Consider the following 23,390-nt stretch of genomic DNA (forward strand, 5'->3'; position numbering starts at 1 on the left):
CCTAAAGTTTCCAGGGGATTTCTCAAGATGTCGTTAATTACAAAGCTGCTTTTAACAAACTATTATTCAGTTACTCCTATTAAAACATTAGCAAAAATTTTTTAAATTTAATGTTCCTTGAAACTAACCAGACAATGAATTAATTCAAAGTATTCCCTTTTGAACCCATTCAAGAAAATAAGAATTGCAACTGAAAGTGCAAATTCCACTTCCTCTGACACAGAGCTGTTTCATCTATTTTATAAAAGGATTGCAAACATAAATTCTTGTTCTGTATCCTTTACATGTTCTACAGTATCGCTCAGATCACGGAAAACCAAGGACCTCTCTGATTCTTATGTTTTTAATAATATACTTTTAAAGAAAGGCTATCTGCCAGGTGTGGTGGTACATGCCTTTAATCCCAACACTCAGGAGGCAGAGGCAGGTGAAACTGTGAGACTGAGGCCAGCTGGGGCTACAGGGAGACCCACTGGGGGAGTGGGGGGTGGATACTATAGGTTTAGACCTTTTAGTGTTTGGAAAAAAACACTTTGGGATAAGACAAGGGTCTTTCTTATTTTCACTCAAAATACCACTGTCACTCCATACCCACTTCACTCACTCTCACATAAAATTGAGAAAACTCACAGGTAAAGCACCTGCTTAGCATGAGCAAGGACCAGGGTTTGGAGGAGGTTGAGGGGGTTTCAGGGAGAAGTAGAGGACAGAGTGGGAGAGACCAGGGAGGAAAGGAGGGGTGGAAGGACGAGGAAGAGTAGAGACTAATTAATGAATCCAATTCTTTAACACAGCACTCAAGACTTTTGGATTTAAAGCTATTTCTCCACCTCATGCCAAAGTCTGTGCAGCTTAGGAGGTATGACATGCTTTTCTCCTGTTCCAGAGCCCTTGCAATTCCTGCTTTGATTTCTGGGGCAAAATGCTCTGGCCCAATTCTTGACCTGTTAGTAACTCAGTCCAGGTGTTTCTCCATTTCCCAAATACTGAAAACCACCATCGCCACCAAAGTCTGTTTTAATGATCTCATTTCTTTCACTCGATGATGATGTGTTTCTTCAGTTCAGAACTTATGTATCACTATCTGCAGGCCAGCATAACTCTTACAAATAAAAATGCTTGCTGGGCACAGTGGTGCATGCCTTTAATCCCAGCACTCAGGAGGCAAAGGCAGGCAGATCTCTGTGAGTTCAAGGCCAGCCTGGTCTACAAAGGGAGTTCCAGGCCAGCTGGGGCTACAGAGAGACCCTGTCTCAAAAAAAAAAAAAAAAAAAAAAAAAAAAAAAAAGGCTTATGAAGTGAAGAGTAAACTACACATATACCACAACTATAAATAATATAGACAAACCTGCAGTTCATAGACTTCAGTTACTATAAGCTTACCACCTTACTTTGACTAAACACAGTGGGATAAGTATGTGATAATGGATAATGACCAAATCACTACAGAATGAGCTCTAATAGCTAAATTCTTCTGATTAAAATTAACAAAAAGCACTGTTGGAAGAGTAATTTTTCAGGGCTGAATAAAGGTATTCACAAGAAGTACTAACAGAGAATTTGAAGTGTTCCTCTAACACATATACAGGTATTTTTGTTTAGTTTTGGGGTTTTTTGCTGGTTTCTTTTTAATTTTTTATGTTTTTTATGTGTATGCGTGTATTGCCTGCATGTAGGTAAGTCCACCCGTGTCATGCAATGCCTGCGGAGGTCAGAAGAGGCTGTCAGATCCCCTGGGACTGGACTTATGGACAGTTGTTAGCTGCCATGTGGGTGCTGGGATTCAAACCCGGGTCCTCTGCAAGAACCACCAGAGTTCTTAACTGCAGCCCCTATTTTCATTTTTTTATTAAAAAACTGTGGAGGAAAATTTACTTACCTGAACTATTTAAAATTGGTTCTGAAGAACTAGAGCCAGAAAGTTCCATTTTTGCAACAGGCACACTAAATGTAAATCCAATCTATGGAGAGAAAGGATATCTTTCAGCTGTCAATTTATTAAGAAAATAATAGAACTTATTTTTTTAGAAATTATCAAGGTAAGAGTTTTTCCTATTATACAATCTCTAAATCTGGGATTCACAAACGAAGTCTCTTGATGCATACCTCTACTTCTAGCCCCAGGGAGGTTAATGCAGTACTTAAGCCCAGTTGAATCCAGCCTAGACAACATAGTCATACACACTACTGTGAATGAAAGAACTGATATTCTCCTTATATCGAATGTCGTGTCGTGTCAGTTTAACAGTGCGTTTCATTTTTTATGCATTTTTTTCTTTCAAAGTAGTACATCAAATACTGGTAAGATCCTAATGCCTCTATGTCCTCAGCTTCTTGAATGCCAGCTTAAAAAGTACACGATTTGGGGGACAATCAATGGAGCTCAGGGATGCAAGAGAAACAAATTTCATTTGTTAACACCTACCTGTGACAAGAAAATCAAGAATACAGTCAAAAACTGAGAACAGTTATGTTTAAATGGCATGTATGATAAATCTAGGGCACCTGAACATTAGATTTATGTATTATTCTTACTCAAGATAGTTTTTAATCATGAAAAAAAACATACTGTGTGACAAAAATATTCCAGAACTTTTCATGATTAAAGGTGATTCAAGTGACATTAAAAAAAAAAAATTTATTTATTATTTTTATTTTACGTGTATGAGTGTATTGCCTGCATGTATGTGTGTACACCCGTGTCATGCAATGCAGTGGAGGTCAGAAGGGGGCGTCAGATTCCCCTGGAATTGGAGTTAAGGACAGTTAGTAGCCTCCATGTTGGTCCTGAGAATCGAACCCAGGTCCTCTGAAAGAGCAGTCAGGGCTCTTAACCGCTGAGCCATCTCTCCAGCCCCTCAAGTGACATTTTAAATAAATGCAGTATGATTTAGTCAGCTAGCTCTTTAATCTTGGATGAAGAAAAGTTAAGTTGGCAATTATAGGACAGTCTGGGGTTGACAGGGAACTCTGAATACAGACTATAGCAAGTCCTGTCTCATTTCCAGAGTAGAAATAGATTAGTCATCTCCATTTTTAATGCCCAAGTGACGTAAGAAAATGCATTTGCACACATTGTACTTAGCATACAATAAGAACATTAGAAATTTACATTTCCTGGACACTGAATTTTATTGACATCAAGAAAAGAAGTATGTTTACTATCAATGAAATTTTAGACTTATTGAAATTAAACCTGAAAATATTACCTGCTTGGTACTTACAGATGATGGAGGTAGCACATCTGCCTCGGTAGATTTTACAATAGGAGATGAAAACTTAAACACAGGACTGCCAGTGCTTCCTGGAGAGCTCATCGGTACCTGCATTTTCCAAAGGAGTAAGAAATTATATAAAAAGAGCTCGGTAGAAGAAACTGGTGATAAAATAGATTTAAGAAAATTATTTAAATTAAAAACACTCTTGCATTTAAACGTAAAAGTCACTTTTTAAAAAAGAACCTGAACAGTAGCTGCAATAAAATCTGGTTTCCTTAAGATGAATATACAATCTCAGAAATACGTATTTGTCCAAAGGTGAAAGAAAAATTCCGTAAGATCATCTTTAGAAAAATCAAAAAGAAAAACTCTGAAGTAGAGAAATTCAGTATCAGCCACGCACAGTGGTAACACACATGTCTTTAGTCCTAGCCCTCAGGAGGCAGAGAGGCAGGTGAATATGAGAGTTCAAGGCCAGCCTAAGTCTATTACATAGCAAGTCTAGGCCAACCAGGGCATTACATAGTGAGATACTTTCTCAAAACAAAACAAATAAAAAGGGAATCTTATACAAGAAGTAAAAAGGTCTTTTATTCCTACCTGGAATAATTTCCTTTCTGGAAATACTGTTTGGAGATAAATTTATTGTTATTTTTCTCTAATTCAACAACTGCATGAGATCTGAAGCATACTCCCAACTATATACATCTGAATTTTAAAAATAAAATACTATTTCCATTTTGGGGGGATTCCCCACATGAAAAAGGCCCTGGGCTCAAGTCACAGCACCAACTCTCCCATATTTTTTCCTTAACTGTGAGTTATTCATTTTCATAGTGAAAATCGATCATTTCTTTTTTAAAAAGAGTACTGCGGGCTAGAGAGATGGCTCTGCAGTTAAGAACACTGGCTGCTCTTGCAGAAGACCCGGGTTCAAATCCCAGCACCCACATAGCAGCTAACAATGTCTGTTAACTCCAGTTCCAGGCGATCCAACAGCCTCTTCTGTCCTCCACAGCATCGCATGACACGGGTGCACTTACACACATGCAGTCAATACACTCATATTTTATTTTATGTAAAATAGAGTATTGAATTCCTTAAAAAAAAAAAGAAATCAGCTCATTTTAAACAATGGTTCTGTACCTTGTTCACTGAGGGTTGAGAAGGATTGATGAATGATGGAGAGGAACCTGAAGTCACAGGAGAACTAAAATTGAAAGTAGGCAGTGAAGAACTGGTGATGGGTAGGGAGATCTGCGGCAATACTGGTACTTCCAGTTCCTAAAACACAAGGTATTCATAATGAACCCTGTCATAATCTTATGGTATTCTTTTCTAGACAGGATCACAGCAGGTCTGGAACTCCCTATGTATACTAGACTAGCCCTCAACTCAAGAGATTTACCTGTCTCCCCACCCCAGTGCTGGGATTAGGGACATGTGCCAGCGTCATGCCATCCTAGTATCTCTACTTATTTTGAAGGAGAACTGATGTAGTTATAAGTAAATGTGCAATAAGAAGGTAGTCCTATGCACTATTAACGAGGGTCTTGAATTCAAAACTGAACAAGATTCAAATTCTTAATTGTGCCACCAACTGCCTTCAATACCAATTTTCTAATTTATAAAATGGAAGGAGGGCTGGCTGGTGATATGGCTGAATGGGTAAAATCACTTGCTCTACAAGTCTGACAAACCTGAGTTCTACCCTCAGAACCCAGCATGAAGGAAAATCACTCCTAAAAGTTGTCCTCTGTCTTCCACACAAGCACCATGGCACGTGTGCTCTTCTGCTCACCCAAATTCACATACCAAATAATAATAAAATTTTAAAGTGAAGGGGAAGATTTTCTTACTCTGTATCAGTTACAGTACTGCTATAAAGCACAAAGCTATATACAGTTTTAGATTATAAGACAAGTACCATCAAAGCCGGGTATCGTGGTCCATGCTGTTATTTCAGCACTCATGAAGCTTAAGATAGAAGGATCACAAACAAGTTCAAGGCCAGCCTAGGCTACTCACAAAACAAAAACATAACCAACCACATGATCTGTGTTCTATATACTTAAAGAACCAATACAGCATAGAGCACCCCAACTTTCTAATGAACCAGACTAAAAGCACACAGTTCTGCTTCTACTAATGGAATAGCTGTTATCTGACGAATGCACAGATATTCTAAACAAGAAATATTTAAAATAACAAAACAAAAGAAAACAACCATTTGGAAACATGAGGGTCACTGAAAGGAGAAATGGATAGGAAAAGCAAAATAAAGGCACTTCCTCACTCATCCTTTTTTCAGATGCAAGTGAACTAACAATTCTATGCCATCAAATCTGCGCTAGAAGTTCTTCAGGCCGCAAGGAAACAATATTACAGAAAAGCTCAGATTCAGTATTACATAAAAGAAACGGACAGTGTGACCAATAGCTTTTTTTCCATTTAAAATACACCTACAAGGCCAGCAAGATGGCTCAGCAGGTAAAGGCACTTGCCGTTGAGCCTGACCACCTAAGTTTCTCTCCAGAATACACATGGTAGGAGTAAAATGACCCCCAAACCTTGTCCTGACTTTCACACGTGTATGCATACATACATATGCACACAAAATAAGTTTTTTTAAAAAAAATTAGGGGTTGGATAGATGGCTGGATTGGTCAAGAACACTGGCTACTCTGCCTCAGAGTACCCCATTTTAGTTCCCAACACCCACACAACAGCTAACAAGCCACTTGTAACTCCAATTCCAGGGGATCTGGCACTCTCTTCTGGCACCTGAAGATCACACATGCACATGGTGCGCTTACATATAGGCAAAAACACTCCAACACATGATTCCGGTACATCAGAGACATAACTACAAAGCTGAGGAAAAAACTACAAAGTGAAAGACCTGTTTTCCCTACACCATCGCACCGCCCTTCAATAAGGTTGGGAACCCAGAAACAGACATGAAGAAAACTAAGATATTCAATTCCAACCAAAATGAATTGGGGTGGGAAAAGGCCCCAGTTGGTAAAAGCACTTGCCACAAAGGTATGAAGAACTGAAGTCAAATCCTCAGAATCCATGTAAAGTCAGAGGCAGCTGGACATGTCTATAATCCCAGTGCTCCTATGACAAGATGGGAAGCAGAGATGGGGATTCCCAGAAGTCTGTGGGGTGGCTAGTCCTACTATGCACAGTGGCAAAGGGACCCAAGGTGGAAAGTGAGGAACAATGCCCAATGTCCTTTGACCTCCACACATGCACCCTGGCACATGCCTGCCCATATTCACACACATCAGGGAAAAAAACAAAAAAGCGCAAAACACACTACCGATGGAATTTAAGTGTCAAACTTTAAATATATACTTGTAGAGCACTCGTGGGTCAATAAGGATACAAGTAAAATCTTAATTAGAAACAAATGATAAGTTAAAGCACTATGTCCCAAAGCTTAAATGAGCTAGTAAGCTAAATAAACATCATAAAGGGGTGTAAGGACTTCTAAAAAGACTGAAATGAGATCTGGGTTCAACTCATGGAGTAGTTAGAAAATGAACAGCACAAACTGCAGACAGAAAGCTAATTGTCAGTTAGATTCAAGGACAGAAAACCCAAAGAACGCTTTTTAAATTATATTTTTATTTACTCTTTGTGTGCATATGCAATGGAGCACACGTGGAAGTCAGAGGACAACCCAAGGAAGTCAGATCTCTCCTTCCACAGTGTGGCTCCTAGGGATTGAATTCAGGTCACCAGGCTCAGAGACAGGTGCCTCCAACCACTGAACCAGCTCACTGGTTCAAGAACTCATTCTAATGAAAGAAATAACTTCAAAGGAAAAATGAATAAAGAAAAATACAAACAGCCACAAAATACATACAAAAGACCCCTCTCCGGTAAGCAGGGAAACAAAAAGTAAAACCCCAACGACAATATCAGTGCTGCACAAAGCTAAAAGCAAACAAAATCAAGTATTAGTAAAAAGAAAAAAAAAAAGCCACCTATTATCATGAAGTGTTGTGAATTCTAACACATTTAAAGATATGGGCACCACATACAGCCAACAATTCTGTTCCTAGGCAAGTACTGAAACATGGTACTGCACATGGCAAAAGGCACAAGGCAGTCATCTCAGCACATCCCAGGATCAGCCCCATGTACCCTGAGACAGTGGACAGTGACAAATATGCACACTGGATAAATAGCAGCAAGATTAAAAAACCTACAGTTCCTTAAATGCCAAAACACACAAACAGAAAACAGGTAAATGAGAGCACACACTGTTAGTCATACATGTAAGTCTGAGACTGAACAGTAATACCTATACAGTAATACACAGTAATACACTTCAATGGTAATTACCTTGTATGAAGAATGGCACTAATTTTGTTTTAATTAACTTAGGATACTCATGAAGCTTAGGCTACAGGGTAGGGTTTTGGGTCCACGCACTTTGGATGGTTTAAATGGCAGACTGTTCTTGCTGTGTCTTCCCCAAGCCCCACTTCGGTGGGTCTCCCCTCACCACGACTTCAATGGTCTCAAAACATATGAGCCTACCTCCTCCTCTGGAGGTTTAGAAGCAACAAAGCGTGTTCTCTCTCGTCTCATCTTGCCTCCTCCACCGCCTACTCCAGAAGATAAACCATTGGTTGCAGGAATACTGAAATTGGGGTACAGAAAGCCACTAGCAAATAAAAAGAAAATTAAAACAATTGACACATTATTTTGGTTCAAAAAGTAGTAAATGAATGCTCAAAAACCAGAACAGCTAACAGGACAATGAAGCTAAATATACTTCAAAATGTGTTTCATGGAGAGAGAGAGAGTGAGTGAGTGAGTGTGTGTGTGTGTGTGTGTGTGTGTGTGTATACATATATACAACATGCAGAGTTTGTGGAGGTCAGAGAGCAGCTCTTGGGAGTCAGTTCTTTCCTTTTACTACGTGGGTGCTGGGGCTTGAACTCCAGTCTTCAGGTTTGGAGCAAGTACCTTTACCTGCTGAACCATCTCACTGTTGCTCTTAATCTTCAAAGATATACATACATACATACACACATATATATATATATATATATATATATATATATGTTTTTTTGAGTCAGGGTCTCCCTGTAGCCCCAGCTGTCCTGGAACTCACTATGTAGACCAGGCTGGCCTTGAACTCACAGAGATCTGCCTGCCTCTGCTTCCCGAGTGCTGGGATTAAAGGCTATTTTTAAGCATGGACTTTACAAATTAAATGTAAAGAAATCTAGTGGCAAGTAAAAATATATTACCTTTCTTGCTCTCTATTTGGTCTTGAGATCATATTTTTCTCATTTACAGTCTAGAAGAAAAAAAAAAAAGGTACATGAGTATTTTATTTACAAAGTAAGTTTTTTTGTGGGAATGAGGAATAATGAGAGTCTTGTGCAGCCCAGACTCACCTCAAACTCATTGTGTAGCTGAGACTAGCCTTGAACTCATGATCCTCTTGCTTTACCTCTCAAGTACTAGGATTACAGACATGAGTCACTATGTCTATCTTTTTAACCAGGGCCTTGAGATGCTGACAAAAACAGCTTATTTAATTTCACTTTTGTTGGAGTGTTGTTGGTGAGAGCTCAGGGCCTTAGCACAGGCAAGGCAAGTACTACTTCTAACTCTGAGCTACATCCATAGCTCCACATTTTCTTAACATATTTTTTGCCCTCCAAGTTTTGGGAATGTTGGGAATTAGGGATTTGGTGATTTTTTTTTTTTTTTTTTGAATGAGCCTTGGAATATGGCAATGACTTCTCAATGGTAACCAAAACTTAAAGCACAGCTATATATTCAAACAATCACTCACTGATCATGTATTTTTCTTTTAACAAAACAGTAGTACACAAAGTTCATACTTACTGACCTAAAAAAATACTTTTATCTTTTCACTCTATTAAATGGACAAGCAAGTTTACAAGGACAGACTTTCTGCAACTTAAAAGTCTTTCCATTGAAAAAGAAGCAAGGTTCCCTACAGAAATGGGTAATTACAGGAATAGAGCAGGAAACCCACAAGCAGAATGGGGTCACCCTGCAAGATCAAAAGGAAATTAAGAGCCTCAGAAATGATGGGGACATAGTAAAAGGACACAGAAGTCCATTCAAAAGTAAAACATGGGGGAACATCAGTACCAAAATAAATAAAGGATTTTGGTCTATCAAAACTAAGAGTTCAAGTTGACATAAAAGTTAAATAGCATGGTGACATACACCTTTACTCCTAGCACTGGGGGTGGGGGGATGGGGGTGGAAGACAGAGGCAGGTGGATCTCTGAGTGATCAAGGCCAGTCTGGTCTCTGAAGCATGTTCCAGGTCTACTGGAGATACAGGGAGACCTGGTCTCCTCACAGGGCAATCAACAAATAGCTGTAGGCAAGAATTACCAACAATGCTAAGGGGGCCAAACAGAGGAGCTAAGATGCCTGAGGCTATCCTAGAATGTGGAGAACACCACCACATTCTACATAGAACTGGCCCAGTTTCTTCAAAACTATTCTAGACTAAAGGAGACAAAGACACATGAAAACAACTGCAAGGCATGCTCTTGGGACATTTTTCTTTAGGGGCAACTGGTTAGCATCCAAATAAAGTCTGCAAATTTATGCTGCACCAACAGTAAGTTTCTGGGTTTGAATATTATGTTTTATGAATGAGTCCTAATTTGTAGAATACATAAAGAAAAAAAATAAAGCAAATATAGTAAAACATGGAGTGTTTAGAATTTTTCCTGCAAGCTGGGATGTTGCTCTGTGGCAGAGCAATTACCAAGCACTGGCCCTGGGTTTGACCAGTAATACTAATAATGAAAATTTTAAATCTTGGAAATCTGAAGGTTCAAAGATATCTTAATACGACAAAATGTTAATGACTAAGTGTATTCTTTCAAGTGTGAAGTTTTTCAGGAAAATGAGCTGTGAGAAGATTAAATATGAGTGGAGGCACAAACAATACATAAACTCAAACATTTTAATTAAATGACAAAAGAACATAAACAATCTCAGAATGTGGGACATTTTATAAGACAATTGGCCTTTTCTCTTCAAACAGTAATGTGTTCAGTAATTTCACTCCTAGGCAAATACCCAAGAGAAATGAAAACATATGTGCACAAAACACTCCTATATAAATGCTTATAGCATTGTCCACTCTGGACATAAGTGAGAGATTCCCAAATATTCCTCAACTAATGAATGAATGGACTGTGATGGCTGAACAACCCTGCGAATATGCAAAACCACTGAAACTTGAAATAGGTATATTTTACGGCATGTAAAAAGTATCATAAAAACCAAAATCGAGGGGCTGGAGAGATGATTCAGCAGTTAAGAGCACTGGCTGTTCTTGCAAGAAGACTGAGGTTTGAATCCCAGCACCCACATGGCAGCTAACTAGTGCCCATAACTCCAGTTCCAAGGTATCTGAGTGCCTCTTCTGTCCTCTGTGGGCATTGTATTGACACGGGTGCACTTATATACATGCAGGCAATACACACATGCACGTAAAAATAAAATATTTAAAATACATTAAAATTTAAAAAAAAAAAAATGGAGCCTAAGAAAAAACAAGAAACAAAATCAAAAGTAATACCCAAATCTTGCTCACATCCTGGTTCAGAAAAGTAGATATAAAAAGCATTTTGAAATATACAATATTAGGGAACTGCCTTTTATTTTCCTTAGATAGGTAATACTAGAGAGATTACTTAGGTCAAAAAGACACTGAAGCCCGAATTTGGCAACACAAAGACCCACAGGTAAGTCAATCTAACAAAAATTTATCTAGGCAATGAATATATAAAATGTACCCATAAATACTAATTTCAAATTTGACTGAGGGGAAAGTATTTTAAAGGAATACCAATTCAAATTCATTAATTCACAAACTTCATGCATCACATGATTGCTAGATCATATTGGTAAAGGTCCTGTATTTTACATTATTTTTCCTTTATTCATTCCAACCAACATGCAAAGACCAGTTAAAGAAGAAAATATGTTTGGTAAAAGTAAGTACACCAGATGTGGCATGCACACTTGTAATCCCAGCACTTGAGAAGCAAAGGATGCACGTGGTTTCCAGGCCAGCTAGGGCTCTATAGCAAGACTGTCTCAAAACAAAAAATTAAAACAAAACAAAACAAAAACTGAATAAACAAACTCACACTGTGCTTTTTATCTATCCTTTGATTAGTCCTCCTTAATTCACCAGATGGGGTCAGAGATGGTTTAAAATAGACACTTCTATTTGTTGCTATGGAAACTGGCTTTGGGGTCATTAGTCTCTGAACAGGGGGATACTGAGAGTCCACCTTGTAAGAAAACAGAAATCAGAAACATTTTCATTTATCAAGGACATATATAAAAGTTATTTCACAATGTGGCATAGAGTTCAAGTCTTTCTTAGAAAAATAATAGACATACACATAAGTACCAACTGGAAAACGAATAACTGAATAAAGGTATGCTATCTTATTTATATGCAAACATACATAAGTATAGTTCTAAGTAGTTTTGCAAACAGATGGACTGGCATTTCATCCCAAATTTAATGGTTGTTTCACACATGAACACATGTACACACACAAAATGGAACTATGCAGTTTTCAAGACAACTTGACAATCTAAGCCTTGACGGTAAATTCTGACCATGACTAAAACAAAATTTTCTCACATCTTTCCCAAATCACTGTTTATAATTTATTTGTCTGAAATTAAGATGTTTTGTAAACAGGGCTGAAGAGATGCTCAGTGAAAAGCACTTGCTGCTTTTGCAGAGGACCTAGATTTAGTTCCCAGCACTCACATAGGGGCTCACAAGTGTCTGTAACTCCAATCCCAGATAATCAGATGCCTTCTTCTGGCCTCCATGGGCACGAAGCATGCATATGGTGCACATACATACATACTGGCAAACACACATGTAAAATAAAAATAAATCTAAAAAATATTTTTAATAAGATTTTTCTGGCTAGCTTTTTAAAAAAATTCCTAATTTTCCGAACAAATTCTTCTCTGAGGTGGTTTCCCCTGCTGTTATTTTAAAAACAAATGGAACCAGAGGCCTTATAATGTGAGTCTAATTGGAAAATGCTATTAAGACTTCCAGATTCCAGAACGAGCTTTATTGTCTAAGTACCCAAGTGTTTTGTTAATAGTTCTTTGCTACACTGAAACAGCAAAAATATTGTTTGTCTAAGATCACTATAAAGCCAAAAGCAGCATCCATCCGGAGAATGTAACACTATGAATAGAGTCCTTTCACTCAGCAACAGCTGTGAATAACACTAGTTTCCAGGGAAAAGCCTCTGTACAGTTCCTAGCTCTTCCCTAAATCTGCAGCTCAATGAGAAAATCTATTTTGCATTGTTCTATACAACTGTGATATTTGCAAGACAGTAACACTGTATTCTGGTTTTTTATTTCCTAGCACCCATAATAAACTTTTAAACCTTATTAAACCACTAGTAATATTTTTACTGAAAATAATTTATATTATGGCACATTCGTGTTTACTTTTCCTTATACAAATGGGGGTCTGCAGAAAGTCAAGTTTAAATTAATGGCAGCTCACAGCAGATTTACTCTTCCCTAATTACAAAGCATTGAAACACTCTTGTCAAAGAAAAAAATTTAACTTGAACTTTTTTTCTCTGCACCACAATAAGAATAATTATAATTTACCAACATCTCGTATACAATCTCCACAATTAACTCAGGTAATTATCATCATTTTAATAACTATTTTTAGAGATCTTAATGTTCTAATAAGTGCTGTCCTAATACCCAGCATCTGTTTCCCATGAAGGACACTAATAAGCAGCTGTAAATAAAACTAACACAGAACACACCTCTTTAAACCCATTACCAAGCATTTTATTTTTCCACACAATAACCTCAAAAGCTAACTTGAGAAACATGAAGTACACCAATATCAAGACTTTGCATTCTATTCTTTACTAGTTCCAATATTCTAAAATAGTATTTTAGGTGATGAGATGTTATCAAACTAAAACACTACTAAACACAACAGATGTTAGATAATGAAGCAATTCTTCAAGAATGACTATTTCAATGAGTGTAAGTTTACTGACTTTATCAAAAGAGGAAGTCATAAAGACTGTCATGAACATGAGGTTGGAAAAACAACCACAAAGTTTTGAATGAGCTTCCTATGCAACTCACTGTGAGTTTGTCAAAAAAGGCTACAATGTCCAAGGGTTAAAAACAGCTCATTTTTCAAATAAGTTCTCTAATTCAATTTACATATTTGCTAACTGTAAATACAACAACTGCTGACACTTTAAATAACTTACCTTTTCTTTTTTGGACTGAAAAGCTGTGCTATCTATCCCACTTCTATCAAGAGGCTGAAAAAATAAGACAGTATTAGAACATGTGGAAACTGGAAAACACTACTCATATTATGTAACATATTTAAAAGCTAACGTACAGAATTCAGAGAAGAAACAGCAGATGGAATTCTCTTCGCATCCTGTTAATATTATAACAAAAAAAGTTTAATAAAATTATAAATTTTTGTTAAACTCAAATTTTACTATATTACATTTAAATATGATTGCAAAATCTTACTGCAAGAGGGCTTGACATCTTCTCTAAAGACTGCAATATTCGCCGAGCTGTTGAACTGGTTACACCATAAGATTGTGCATTAAGTTGCTTAGCTTTCATCTGTCTTCTAACTGGTGCCTATAAAATAAAGTCTGTATTACTTTTTGCTGCATACACTGTAAGGAACATATTTTATGCAATGAAAATACATAGAGAACAGATGGCCAAAATAAAACAACAGCAACTTATCTCTGGGAGTGCCAGGTCTTGTCTTCCTAAAATATTACTGTCTGCCTGAGAGCCACTTTAATAAGCACAAGTGATGAAGAAAGCATGTGCTATTCTGAAGGAAAATCTGTTTGCATGGTACATGATGGAAACAGGACAAGCAATAAAAACTTCTAGTCACAACCTCAATCTACCTACCTTTGATATTTAAGTAATAATAGCTGTTATTCTGAGTATTAAATATCCAATTAGTATGCAAAGAGATTGTATTTTATTATAACAAACAACATTTTCATACTAATTACTTATTTTTCCATAGTTAGTATTACAAAGATTTTTAAATACTCAGTCTATTTCTTTAAAAATGAGCTTTAAGTTTCTTAAAATTGGAGTTAGGGGGGAAAAAAACCTTGAAAAGACAAGACCAAATTTCAATACAAACAATCTTTTCATCATGATTACAACAGTCCAATAACCATGTGGACACCGCAAAACCAAGATAGCTGGCAACGATTAGTATAGCATCATCAAAATATAACCTAACTTTTCTAAATTGTTTCTGCTACTTAAAAATAGAACTACTTTAGACGACATTTCTCAATCATATGTGAAATAACCCATTAGATTTTCAGAATGGCTATCTAATTGTACCTATGTCTTATTAAGAACCTGATGCCTATTAAGGATTGTGGCTGAGGCTATAAGCATTAGCAAACCTAAGGAGATACTCAAATATCCACCAAGAAAATACAACAGCCTGTTCTTTCAATGGAATCTTCTTGCTTCTCAGGGCCTAACTTCACTAATCCATGAAACTGAATCAATGCATCTTCAAAGTTTCCTAGCTCTTATGTCCTAGGAAAGGAGGAAATAGACTGCATTCTAGATGCCAATTATAGGGCTGGAGGTGTGGCTCACCAGCAGGGTACTTGCCTGGCAACCATGATAAACAAACAACAAAACCACAAAAATTCACATTAACTTTTGTTATAAATGTTTGGAAGACTATACTAAGAAAGATTCTAAAGATATATTCACTATTTAAAAGTGAGGGGCTCAAATTAGCATTAAGGGGAAAAAAAGGAGAGTGGGAGCATAGAATATTCTATGAACTGTAGGCTAGCATGACTTTAACTTCTAAAACGCATGTGACCCAGCAGCTTATGCTTCAGAAAAAGCTACCTGTTTCAAGTCCCAGCATTCAGCTAGCCACTTCTCTTGTTGCAAAGCAGTTCTCATAAACGCCAGAAACAAGTCTAGTAAATACTATTAGTAAGAATCTTCTAAAGAAGAAAGCAAGTGACACCCTAAAACAAAACTGAACCTTCAAGTATACTAATTTCAAAGTTATTTCTATATTTATCATGGATTGTCTTAAAAAAAAAAAACCCACAGGGTCTCCTTGTAGCCCCCACTGGCCTGAACTTGCTATGTAGATCAGAATGGCCTTGATCTCCCAAGTGCTGGGACTAAAGGTAAGCACTCCCCTACCCAGCATGGATTGTCATCTTAGTAGAATTTTCCTTTCCAAAAGGTTACAGATATAAAGTAGTCTCTATCTTTAAATATTAAAATCTATATAAAATAAAAATGGCATATAATATATAAGTAAAATTTGTACAGTAATTTCATGTTTTATAGTAGTCAACACACAGACCTGTATTGTTAGATTTACACCTATGTATTTCATGGTATTTGACAGTTATGAATAAGTAGCCTGAATAGTCTTATCTATAAACTGAATAAACTGAATTCATGATTAAAATACTTTCCAGTAAAAGAACCTTTAGGCTCACATAGCTCCTCCCTCAGGAAAATTCTAGCACAAAGTCTATCTTTAAGTTGTTCCATTTCCAATTCTTGGCTGATATACAAGTGACTTCACATATTAACCCTGTAGCCTGTGTCCTTGCTAACTTGAATTGTGGGAGCTTTGGGGGGAATGTAATTGAACTGTCCTTGATTACTGTTCTTCCTTTCCGAACTGTAAGCCTGGTATTTCTTTCTTATGCTAAAACAACCTATTCCCAATCTCAGAGGGATATAGTATTCAGTCTTCCAACGTGAAACAGGACACTTGCTGAGGATTTATGCAGATCTGCTCTACTGGGTGAGAGGCTGGTCTAGCTGATGAAAATCTTTACCATGAATGATGGATTCTGTCAAATGTTTTATGTCATTAGACATGTACATAAGCTTTTACTCTTTAATCTGCTTACATGACAGACCTTTATTTTCCTGGTCTTTTCAAGACAGGTCTCTGTATAGCCCCAGTTGACCTCCATCTCACAGAGGTCCACCTGCTGTATCTGCCTCCCAAATGCTGGAATTAAATGCATGTGCTACCATACCTAGCAATTACATTAATTTTTAAATGCTGAGCCAATGTTGCATTCCTAGGAAAAACCCCTTGGACCATCATATGGGATTTGGATTCATTTTCGAATATATCTGTTAAAAAGGTATGTGCCTGTACCTAATGAGGAATACTGGCCTGCAGCTTCCTTGGAATGTCTTTGTCTAATTTTGATAGCAAAGTAATGCTAGTTTTATAAAATATTTTGTACAGAATTCTACTATACAAAGCCGTATGGAATGGATATCATTTCTTTCTTAAATGCTTGGTAGAATTTACCAGGATTCTTTGATGGAAGATTTTTTTTGTCTGTTTTTTTTTTTCCTTTTATAATTGATTTTTTTAGTTTAATTTTATTTTTTGAGGGCTTCTGATAATGCTACATTCTGAAAATACAAAGAGTACAAAAAGAAATTTTTTCCAGAACATTTCAAAGGATGGTGCCAGTCTACCACTGTCTGTGACGCACCTTCACATATTGTTACTATGGGTCATTTTGTCTCTTAAAATAAGATAGCATATGTTCACAGTTTGGGCCTGTACTGAAATGGGGAAAACAGGGTCCCCAGAGGGTTCTTAGTCTCATTCATAAAAGAACTGAAGAATGGACCCAAACAGCAGAAAGAGGACAGACTTACAGAGACCTACATGACTGTTACAAGGTAGGATTCCAGGCAGGAAAAGTTCACTATCTCATTAACATACCAGGTATTCTGCCCATCTATTTAGCATAACTTAAGGTGAACCTACCTTCCTAGGGGAGGTTCTATCACCAGATGAATGACCAGTGAGATTGGAAAGGTGGATCCTCCAACAGATAGACTAGGGATTTTATAGTCTTGACTGGTTAAATTTATGGGGCTTTTTGCTACTATAACATTCCCCTCTCTGAAGAGGTAACCCTAAAATCTTTTAGGGATTAGATAAGAGCTCCCAAATACTTTTGACTTTTTAGGCCTCTGGAACAGAGTATATTGCTAAGAGGCCCAAGAACACTGTGAATTTTAGCCAAGAAACTGGCTACCTTTCTTTGGGGTCTGCTGGAAGATATTTTAACTATTAATTAAACATAATGAACAGATAAAACCTGAGTCATTTATTCCAGACGAACATATCAACCCACATGAAATACTTGGCCATAAATCTAACAAAGTATGTTCATGGGGCCATTGATAAATACTACAAAATACTAAGATTTCTCATGAAAGAAATCTTAAAGCATGAAAACAACATGCATGAGGCCCTCAGTTCAACCCCCAGGTACAAGAGCCCAGGAAAGCCAGAAAAAGACTGTAAAACGAGAGCTCACCAGAGCAGAGCTCTCAACACAATGCAGCGTCAGCATACAGTTAGACACAAAGATGAATGGGGGAGAAAAGTTCAGGAACAGCCAAGAAGCAAAGACAATTCAACAAAAAAGAATAGTCTTTATAACAAATGGTACTTAGAACACTGCTGATCCATATATAAAACAAATCAAAGCTGATGCATGCCTTATACGAGACACAAAAAATCAACACAAAATAAGTGACAGACCTAAGCTAAAAGCCTAAAACTACAAAACTTCTACAAGAAAATTTCTATGACAAGTTAGACAAAAATGTTTTATATACCTAAGCATAAAATCATAAAAGAATAGAATATACTAACTAGATGTCATCAAAAGTAAAAACCTCCATTCAAGAGACACTATATAAACAAGACCGAAAATGGGAAAATATTATCTGTAAAACACATGTGATACTAGACCACAAAAAACAAACTCAAATTCATTAAGCATACAACCCAATCTAAAAATTAGCAAAAGATTTGTGCAACATTTCAAAGAAAATACTAGAAAACACACACAAAAAGAGCTTCAGCATTATTAGTCACTAGGTTAAAAAAAAACTGAAACCCCAATGAGATGAAATAATTACTGTGTTCTTATCAGAATGGCTAAACCAAAAAACTGACAACTCCATGTGTAGACAAGGACACAAAGGAAGAACTAGCTGATATTAATAGTGAGAAAGCGAGCCAGTATTAACATTGGAAAGTTTATTACATTCTTATCATGTGATGAACGATCTAACTCCTATGCTTATGCCCAAGATGAAAATCAATGTGTATATAATGTTCACAGAAGCTTTATTAATAAGAAACTGGAAACAACCCAATGTCCTTCAATAATAAACTACAACACACAAGGGCGTGTTTCCAGGCATGGTGGCACACCTTTAGTCCCAGCACTCGGGAAGCAGAAGCAGGTGGAGCTCTGTGAGTTCAAGGCCAGCCTGGTCTACATAGTGAGTTCCAGGACAGCTGGGGCGACAGGGAGACCCTGTTTCAAAAAGACCAAAAATAAAATTTTAAAAATTAAAAAAAAACTACAACATACTACTCTCATCAATGAAAAGGAACATGTGCAAAACTAGACTGATCCAAAAGCATCATATTAATGGAATAAGCTGATTCAAAAGGCTACATGTTAAATAATTGAATTAATGTAACAAGAAAAAGCTCAAAGTACAGAGAATGGTAAGCGGCTGCCAGGAAATGACAGTAAAAGCTAACTATTGAAACAAATACACAAGGTATCGTTTTGGAGTGATAAAAAATGTTTTTTTCAGGGCTGGAGTGATGGCTCAGCAGTTAAGAGCACTGAATGCTCTTGCAGAAGACCCGTATTCGATTCCCAGCACCCACATGGCGGCTACAAACTGTCCTTAACTCCAGTTCCAGGGGAATCCGAAGCCCTCTTCTGACCTCCGCAGCACTGCACGACACGGGTGCACTCACATACATGTAGGCACATGAAATAAAAATAAAAAATTAAAAAAAAAATGTTTTTTCAATTTTGTGACAGCAGAAGTAGAGACACAATTGTATTTTATTACAATTCAAATACACTAAAATAAGTAAAAATTTTCCTGTCATTTTTATAACTCCTTTTAAAAAATGGAATTGTCAGGTTGGAAAGATGGCTCAGTGGGTAACAGCAGTGGCTGACCAGGTTTGATCCCAAGCACTCAACATCAGGTGGCTCGTATGCACGTGTAGCTCTGGCAGATCCAACGCCCTCTTCTGGCCTTCACAGGCAACTGCATTCACATGTACATATACAGACACTCATACATATACTATTTTTTAATGTAATGGTCATACTTCCTAAAATACACATACAAATCTAATACTCAAAATGTTTACTTAAGATTAAAATGTTCGCGGCTAGAGAGATGGCTCAGCAGTTACAAGCGCCAGTTGCTCTTGCAGAAGACCTGAGTTCGAGTCCCAGCACCCACATGGTAGCTAACAACTGTCATTAACTCCAGATCCAGGGTATCCAACATCCTCTTCTGACCTCCATGGGCACTGCATGACACAGGTGCACTTATATATATGAAAGTCAATACATTCATACACATAAAAAATAAAAATAAAATACTAAGATTATAATATTCATTGACCCTAAATTAAAAAGGTAACCCTCACAGTTCTATAATTAGCAAGAATTAAGTCTTTGCAGGGTTATCTGTAGTGTCTAGTAACAGGAAACAGGATTATCTACAGTCCTCAAACTCACACTCACCTGATAGGGTGTGTTTCGAATTTTACTCTGTCTTACAGCAGCAGCTGCCCCACCATATGTTGTTTTACCAGGATAAAAAGGAGAATCTCCAAGCTGGCTTGTTTTAAGAATTGAAGAATTCCCAAGTGACTACACAGAAACACAACAATAAATTATAAGCAAAAATACATAAATGTGTGTGTGATTAAATGCACTCTAGCAGGTACTCACGGAGGAAAGTGATCCAAAGGCAGACAAGTTGAATGCTGGTTTTTTGGAGCTGGTGGCAGTATTCTGTGAGAGTGAGTGAGAACGCTCTGCCTCCGGCGACCACAAAGGTGGCAAGGAAGTGTTCTTTGAAACAGCTATATCTGAAACAAAGAAGCATGATTAACAGTAACAGCACCAACTGTAGGACCCTAGGCCTAGAGTTTTATAAAGCTGAATAAAACTTAAAACTAAGTCAGGGAGCTGGAGAGACAGCTCAGCAGTTAGAAGGATTTACTGCTCTTGAAGAACCGAGGCGTGATTCCCAGCACCCACATCAGGTGACTCATAAATGCCTGTAACCCCACTTCCAGAAGTTCTGATGCCCTCTTCTGGCTCTGCCAGCACCTACACACATGTGGTACACATAAACTCATAGATATATGTACCCATAAATACAATTTTTAAAATCTTAAAAAAAAAGCCTAGAAAAAAATATCATTGCAGGAAACATAATTTTACTACCCCAAATCAAGATGAAAGAAAATTTTACTACCTTTATCAGAAGCTCTCGAAGAAAAGCCACTGGTAGTTGAGATGTTATCATCATCATGCTGAGAGGTAGAATCTTTAATTTCCTTTACAAGGGAAAACCCAGAACCGCCAATTGGGAACGCAGAGGATGTGGACGGCTGACAGTGCAGCGCAGGGGACTCCAACATGGAAAAGTTTAGGTGGCTCCGATGAAGAGAAGGCCTGGTTAACACATCTGGATAATGTGAAGCAGTACTGGTCGTTGAAGGTTCTTAAAAGAGCAACAACATTACAAAAAATAAATAGATAGATAGATGATAGATAGATAGATAGATAGATAGATAGATAGATAGATAGATAGATAGATAGATAAAAAGCAATACACTAGCACAAATAAGATGGTCTTCATCACACTGGCTTATTTGATGCCAGCTTGGCATACAATTTTCATCAGTACTCATTACAACTAAACTCTATTTTTCCCAGTTGACTGAACCAACTCACAACTTGATGCCATTTTCTTGAGTATGCCTACTCTTACTTGAATACAATGGCTAATCTTTCCCTGTGCAATCAGGCTATACGAGAGTAAAGTATTAAGCTTGTTTTCCAAAAAGCCAGTGTGTTTACGTCCTAAAATAATATCTTATGTAAGCTCTCCTTTCCTCATAAAATGAAGTCACTATTACAAATTAAATTTTAGGAGCCTTTGCCCCCCCCCCTTCTCTAGTGAGGGGACTGGGGTTTTTCAACTAGTTCCATGTTCTCATCATTGTGCTTTAGAATCCACTTGATTCCTAATAAGTTATTCCCCTGACCCAATTTTATCTTATTGCCCTTTTGCAGAATTTCTCTATTCAAAGACCTTGTCATTAGGCTTCTTAATGCTTTTGAATGTTCTATCCACAAACCCAAACCTCTCATTTTGTAGTTGATGAGATGGCCCCAAAGAGAACACATATTCCTGTAGTGTATTAAACTGCTTTTTTCACCAAATTCCCTTTTTTTGTCCTTGATTATAGTTTTGTGTGGCATTATGACTAGATTACACTCAATAAAATGTAGACAGATATGAAAAAATAATTTCTCTATTCATCTCCTAGTATTATCTCTAAGAATTTATTCAAGATCCAAAAATAGGTCTCCTGTTAGAATAGAAAAACCAAGAACAAAGTATCTCTTAGCTAATGTATAGAACTGGAGAAAATATGAGGCTCCTATTTCCAAACCATGGAAGGTAGCCCAAAAAGACTCACAAAAGGCATTAGGGATGTAGCTCAGCTTAGAGTGCTTGTCTAGCACAAGAATTCCACCCCCAGCACTGAATAAACAGGTGTGGCAACAGTGGCTGCCAACAAGGTGAATATTTTTAAATGCCAATGAACTAAGGCCACTTAAGACTGGTGAAATAATAACCTTCCTGTTTATAAGTATTCACTACAATTAATCCCGCCCCCCCCCCGCCCCCTGGCCCTGGTGGCACACGCCTTTAATCCCAGCACTTGGGAGGCAGAGGCAGGCAGATCTCTGTGAGTTCAAGGCCAGCCTGGTCTACATAGTGAGTTCCAGGACAGCTGGGGCTACAGGGACCTGTCTCAAAAAGTAAAAAAAAAAAAAGGCACCTTAACTTCCCTGTCTTGAGAAAGTAAACATCTTGATCAATACATCATCAGACACACACACAATAACCTTGAGTAAGGTTTAAAAATCCTGCTTTGTTAACGGCCATAGCTTACACCACCTAAAAGTTACTGTTCCCATTTTTTGAATAATTATGTTCTGATGCTTTGTATGCAACTGCAAAGCCATAGTAACTGTTAGGTCCTTTCCTGTAGAAAAACCTGTTGGACTTCTAATAAAGTGGACTTGTTTCAAGAAACACAAACTCCCGAGTTTAACTCTGTGCCACCGACCTCACCTCCCGCCAAACCTCTTGCAAGGGGCGCTCCAGAAGGTCCCCGCACACAAATATTCCAATCTCACTATTATCAGTTTTCATGTATACATAGGCTGAAATTTTTTTATTTACGCACACAAATATTCCAATCTCACTATTATCAGTTTTCATGTATACATAGGCTGAAATTTTTTAATTTATTTTTATTACATTTATTTGTGTGTGCATGCTCACTCATGCATGTACATACCGTGGCACATAGATAGAAGTCTAAGGACACCTTTCTGGAGTCAGTTCTCTCCTTCCACTATATATGCACTACTAATTGAACTCAGGTCATCAAGCTTGGGAGTAAGAGCCTTTACCACGTCTCTGGACCTGAAATGTTTCTTAAGAGTATGACATACCCTATGAAAAACACATACTGGCAGACCTCTTTGCCCATCCTATTTTCTCATCATCCAACATCCTGCCTCATCTTAGGATAAAAGTGACAGGACAATTTCTAACATCTACTAAGTCTAGTTTAAGTTGTTTTTACTGCTTATACATGTGTCTTACCCTCCAATCAGGCTAAAGGGCACAGTATGGGACAGTAAAACTAAACAAGGCAGGCCCTATCATTTACAGATTCACATCAGTCATCAATGCAGTGTTTCTAAGAGGATGGCTATAATCACCACAGTATAAGATAAGCAAAGTAGCCCACAGTGAAATTAACTGCTGACTCATTTACCAGATACACCACTGTGGTGTTCACAATGGCCTGAATTCTTACACTAATGAAACCTAACATGTATACACTGC

General features: G+C 37.5%; 1 protein-coding gene across 2 annotated transcripts in view; it reads right to left on the reverse strand.

Moving 5' to 3' along the window:
* The window catches only part of Nup153 (nucleoporin 153), a 61,214-nt gene that overhangs the window by 23,672 nt on the left and 14,152 nt on the right, over positions 1 to 23,390 (reverse strand). For both annotated transcript variants that reach the window (XM_008847063.3, XM_029570382.1), the window contains 12 exons: positions 20,709 to 20,957; positions 20,177 to 20,316; positions 19,967 to 20,095; positions 13,833 to 13,949; positions 13,693 to 13,734; positions 13,556 to 13,609; positions 11,405 to 11,551; positions 8,495 to 8,544; positions 7,776 to 7,902; positions 4,365 to 4,502; positions 3,225 to 3,323; positions 1,880 to 1,961 (listed from right to left, as the gene is read on the reverse strand). In XM_008847063.3, the coding sequence (XP_008845285.1) occupies positions 1,880 to 1,961; positions 3,225 to 3,323; positions 4,365 to 4,502; positions 7,776 to 7,902; positions 8,495 to 8,544; positions 11,405 to 11,551; positions 13,556 to 13,609; positions 13,693 to 13,734; positions 13,833 to 13,949; positions 19,967 to 20,095; positions 20,177 to 20,316; positions 20,709 to 20,957 (1,374 nt within the window). The remainder of the gene's footprint in view (positions 1 to 1,879; positions 1,962 to 3,224; positions 3,324 to 4,364; positions 4,503 to 7,775; positions 7,903 to 8,494; positions 8,545 to 11,404; positions 11,552 to 13,555; positions 13,610 to 13,692; positions 13,735 to 13,832; positions 13,950 to 19,966; positions 20,096 to 20,176; positions 20,317 to 20,708; positions 20,958 to 23,390) is intronic.

This window comes from Nannospalax galili, unplaced genomic scaffold, assembly GCF_000622305.1.
Source record: "Nannospalax galili isolate Female #2095 unplaced genomic scaffold, S.galili_v1.0 scaffold923, whole genome shotgun sequence".
Lineage (NCBI taxonomy): Eukaryota > Metazoa > Chordata > Mammalia > Rodentia > Spalacidae > Nannospalax > Nannospalax galili.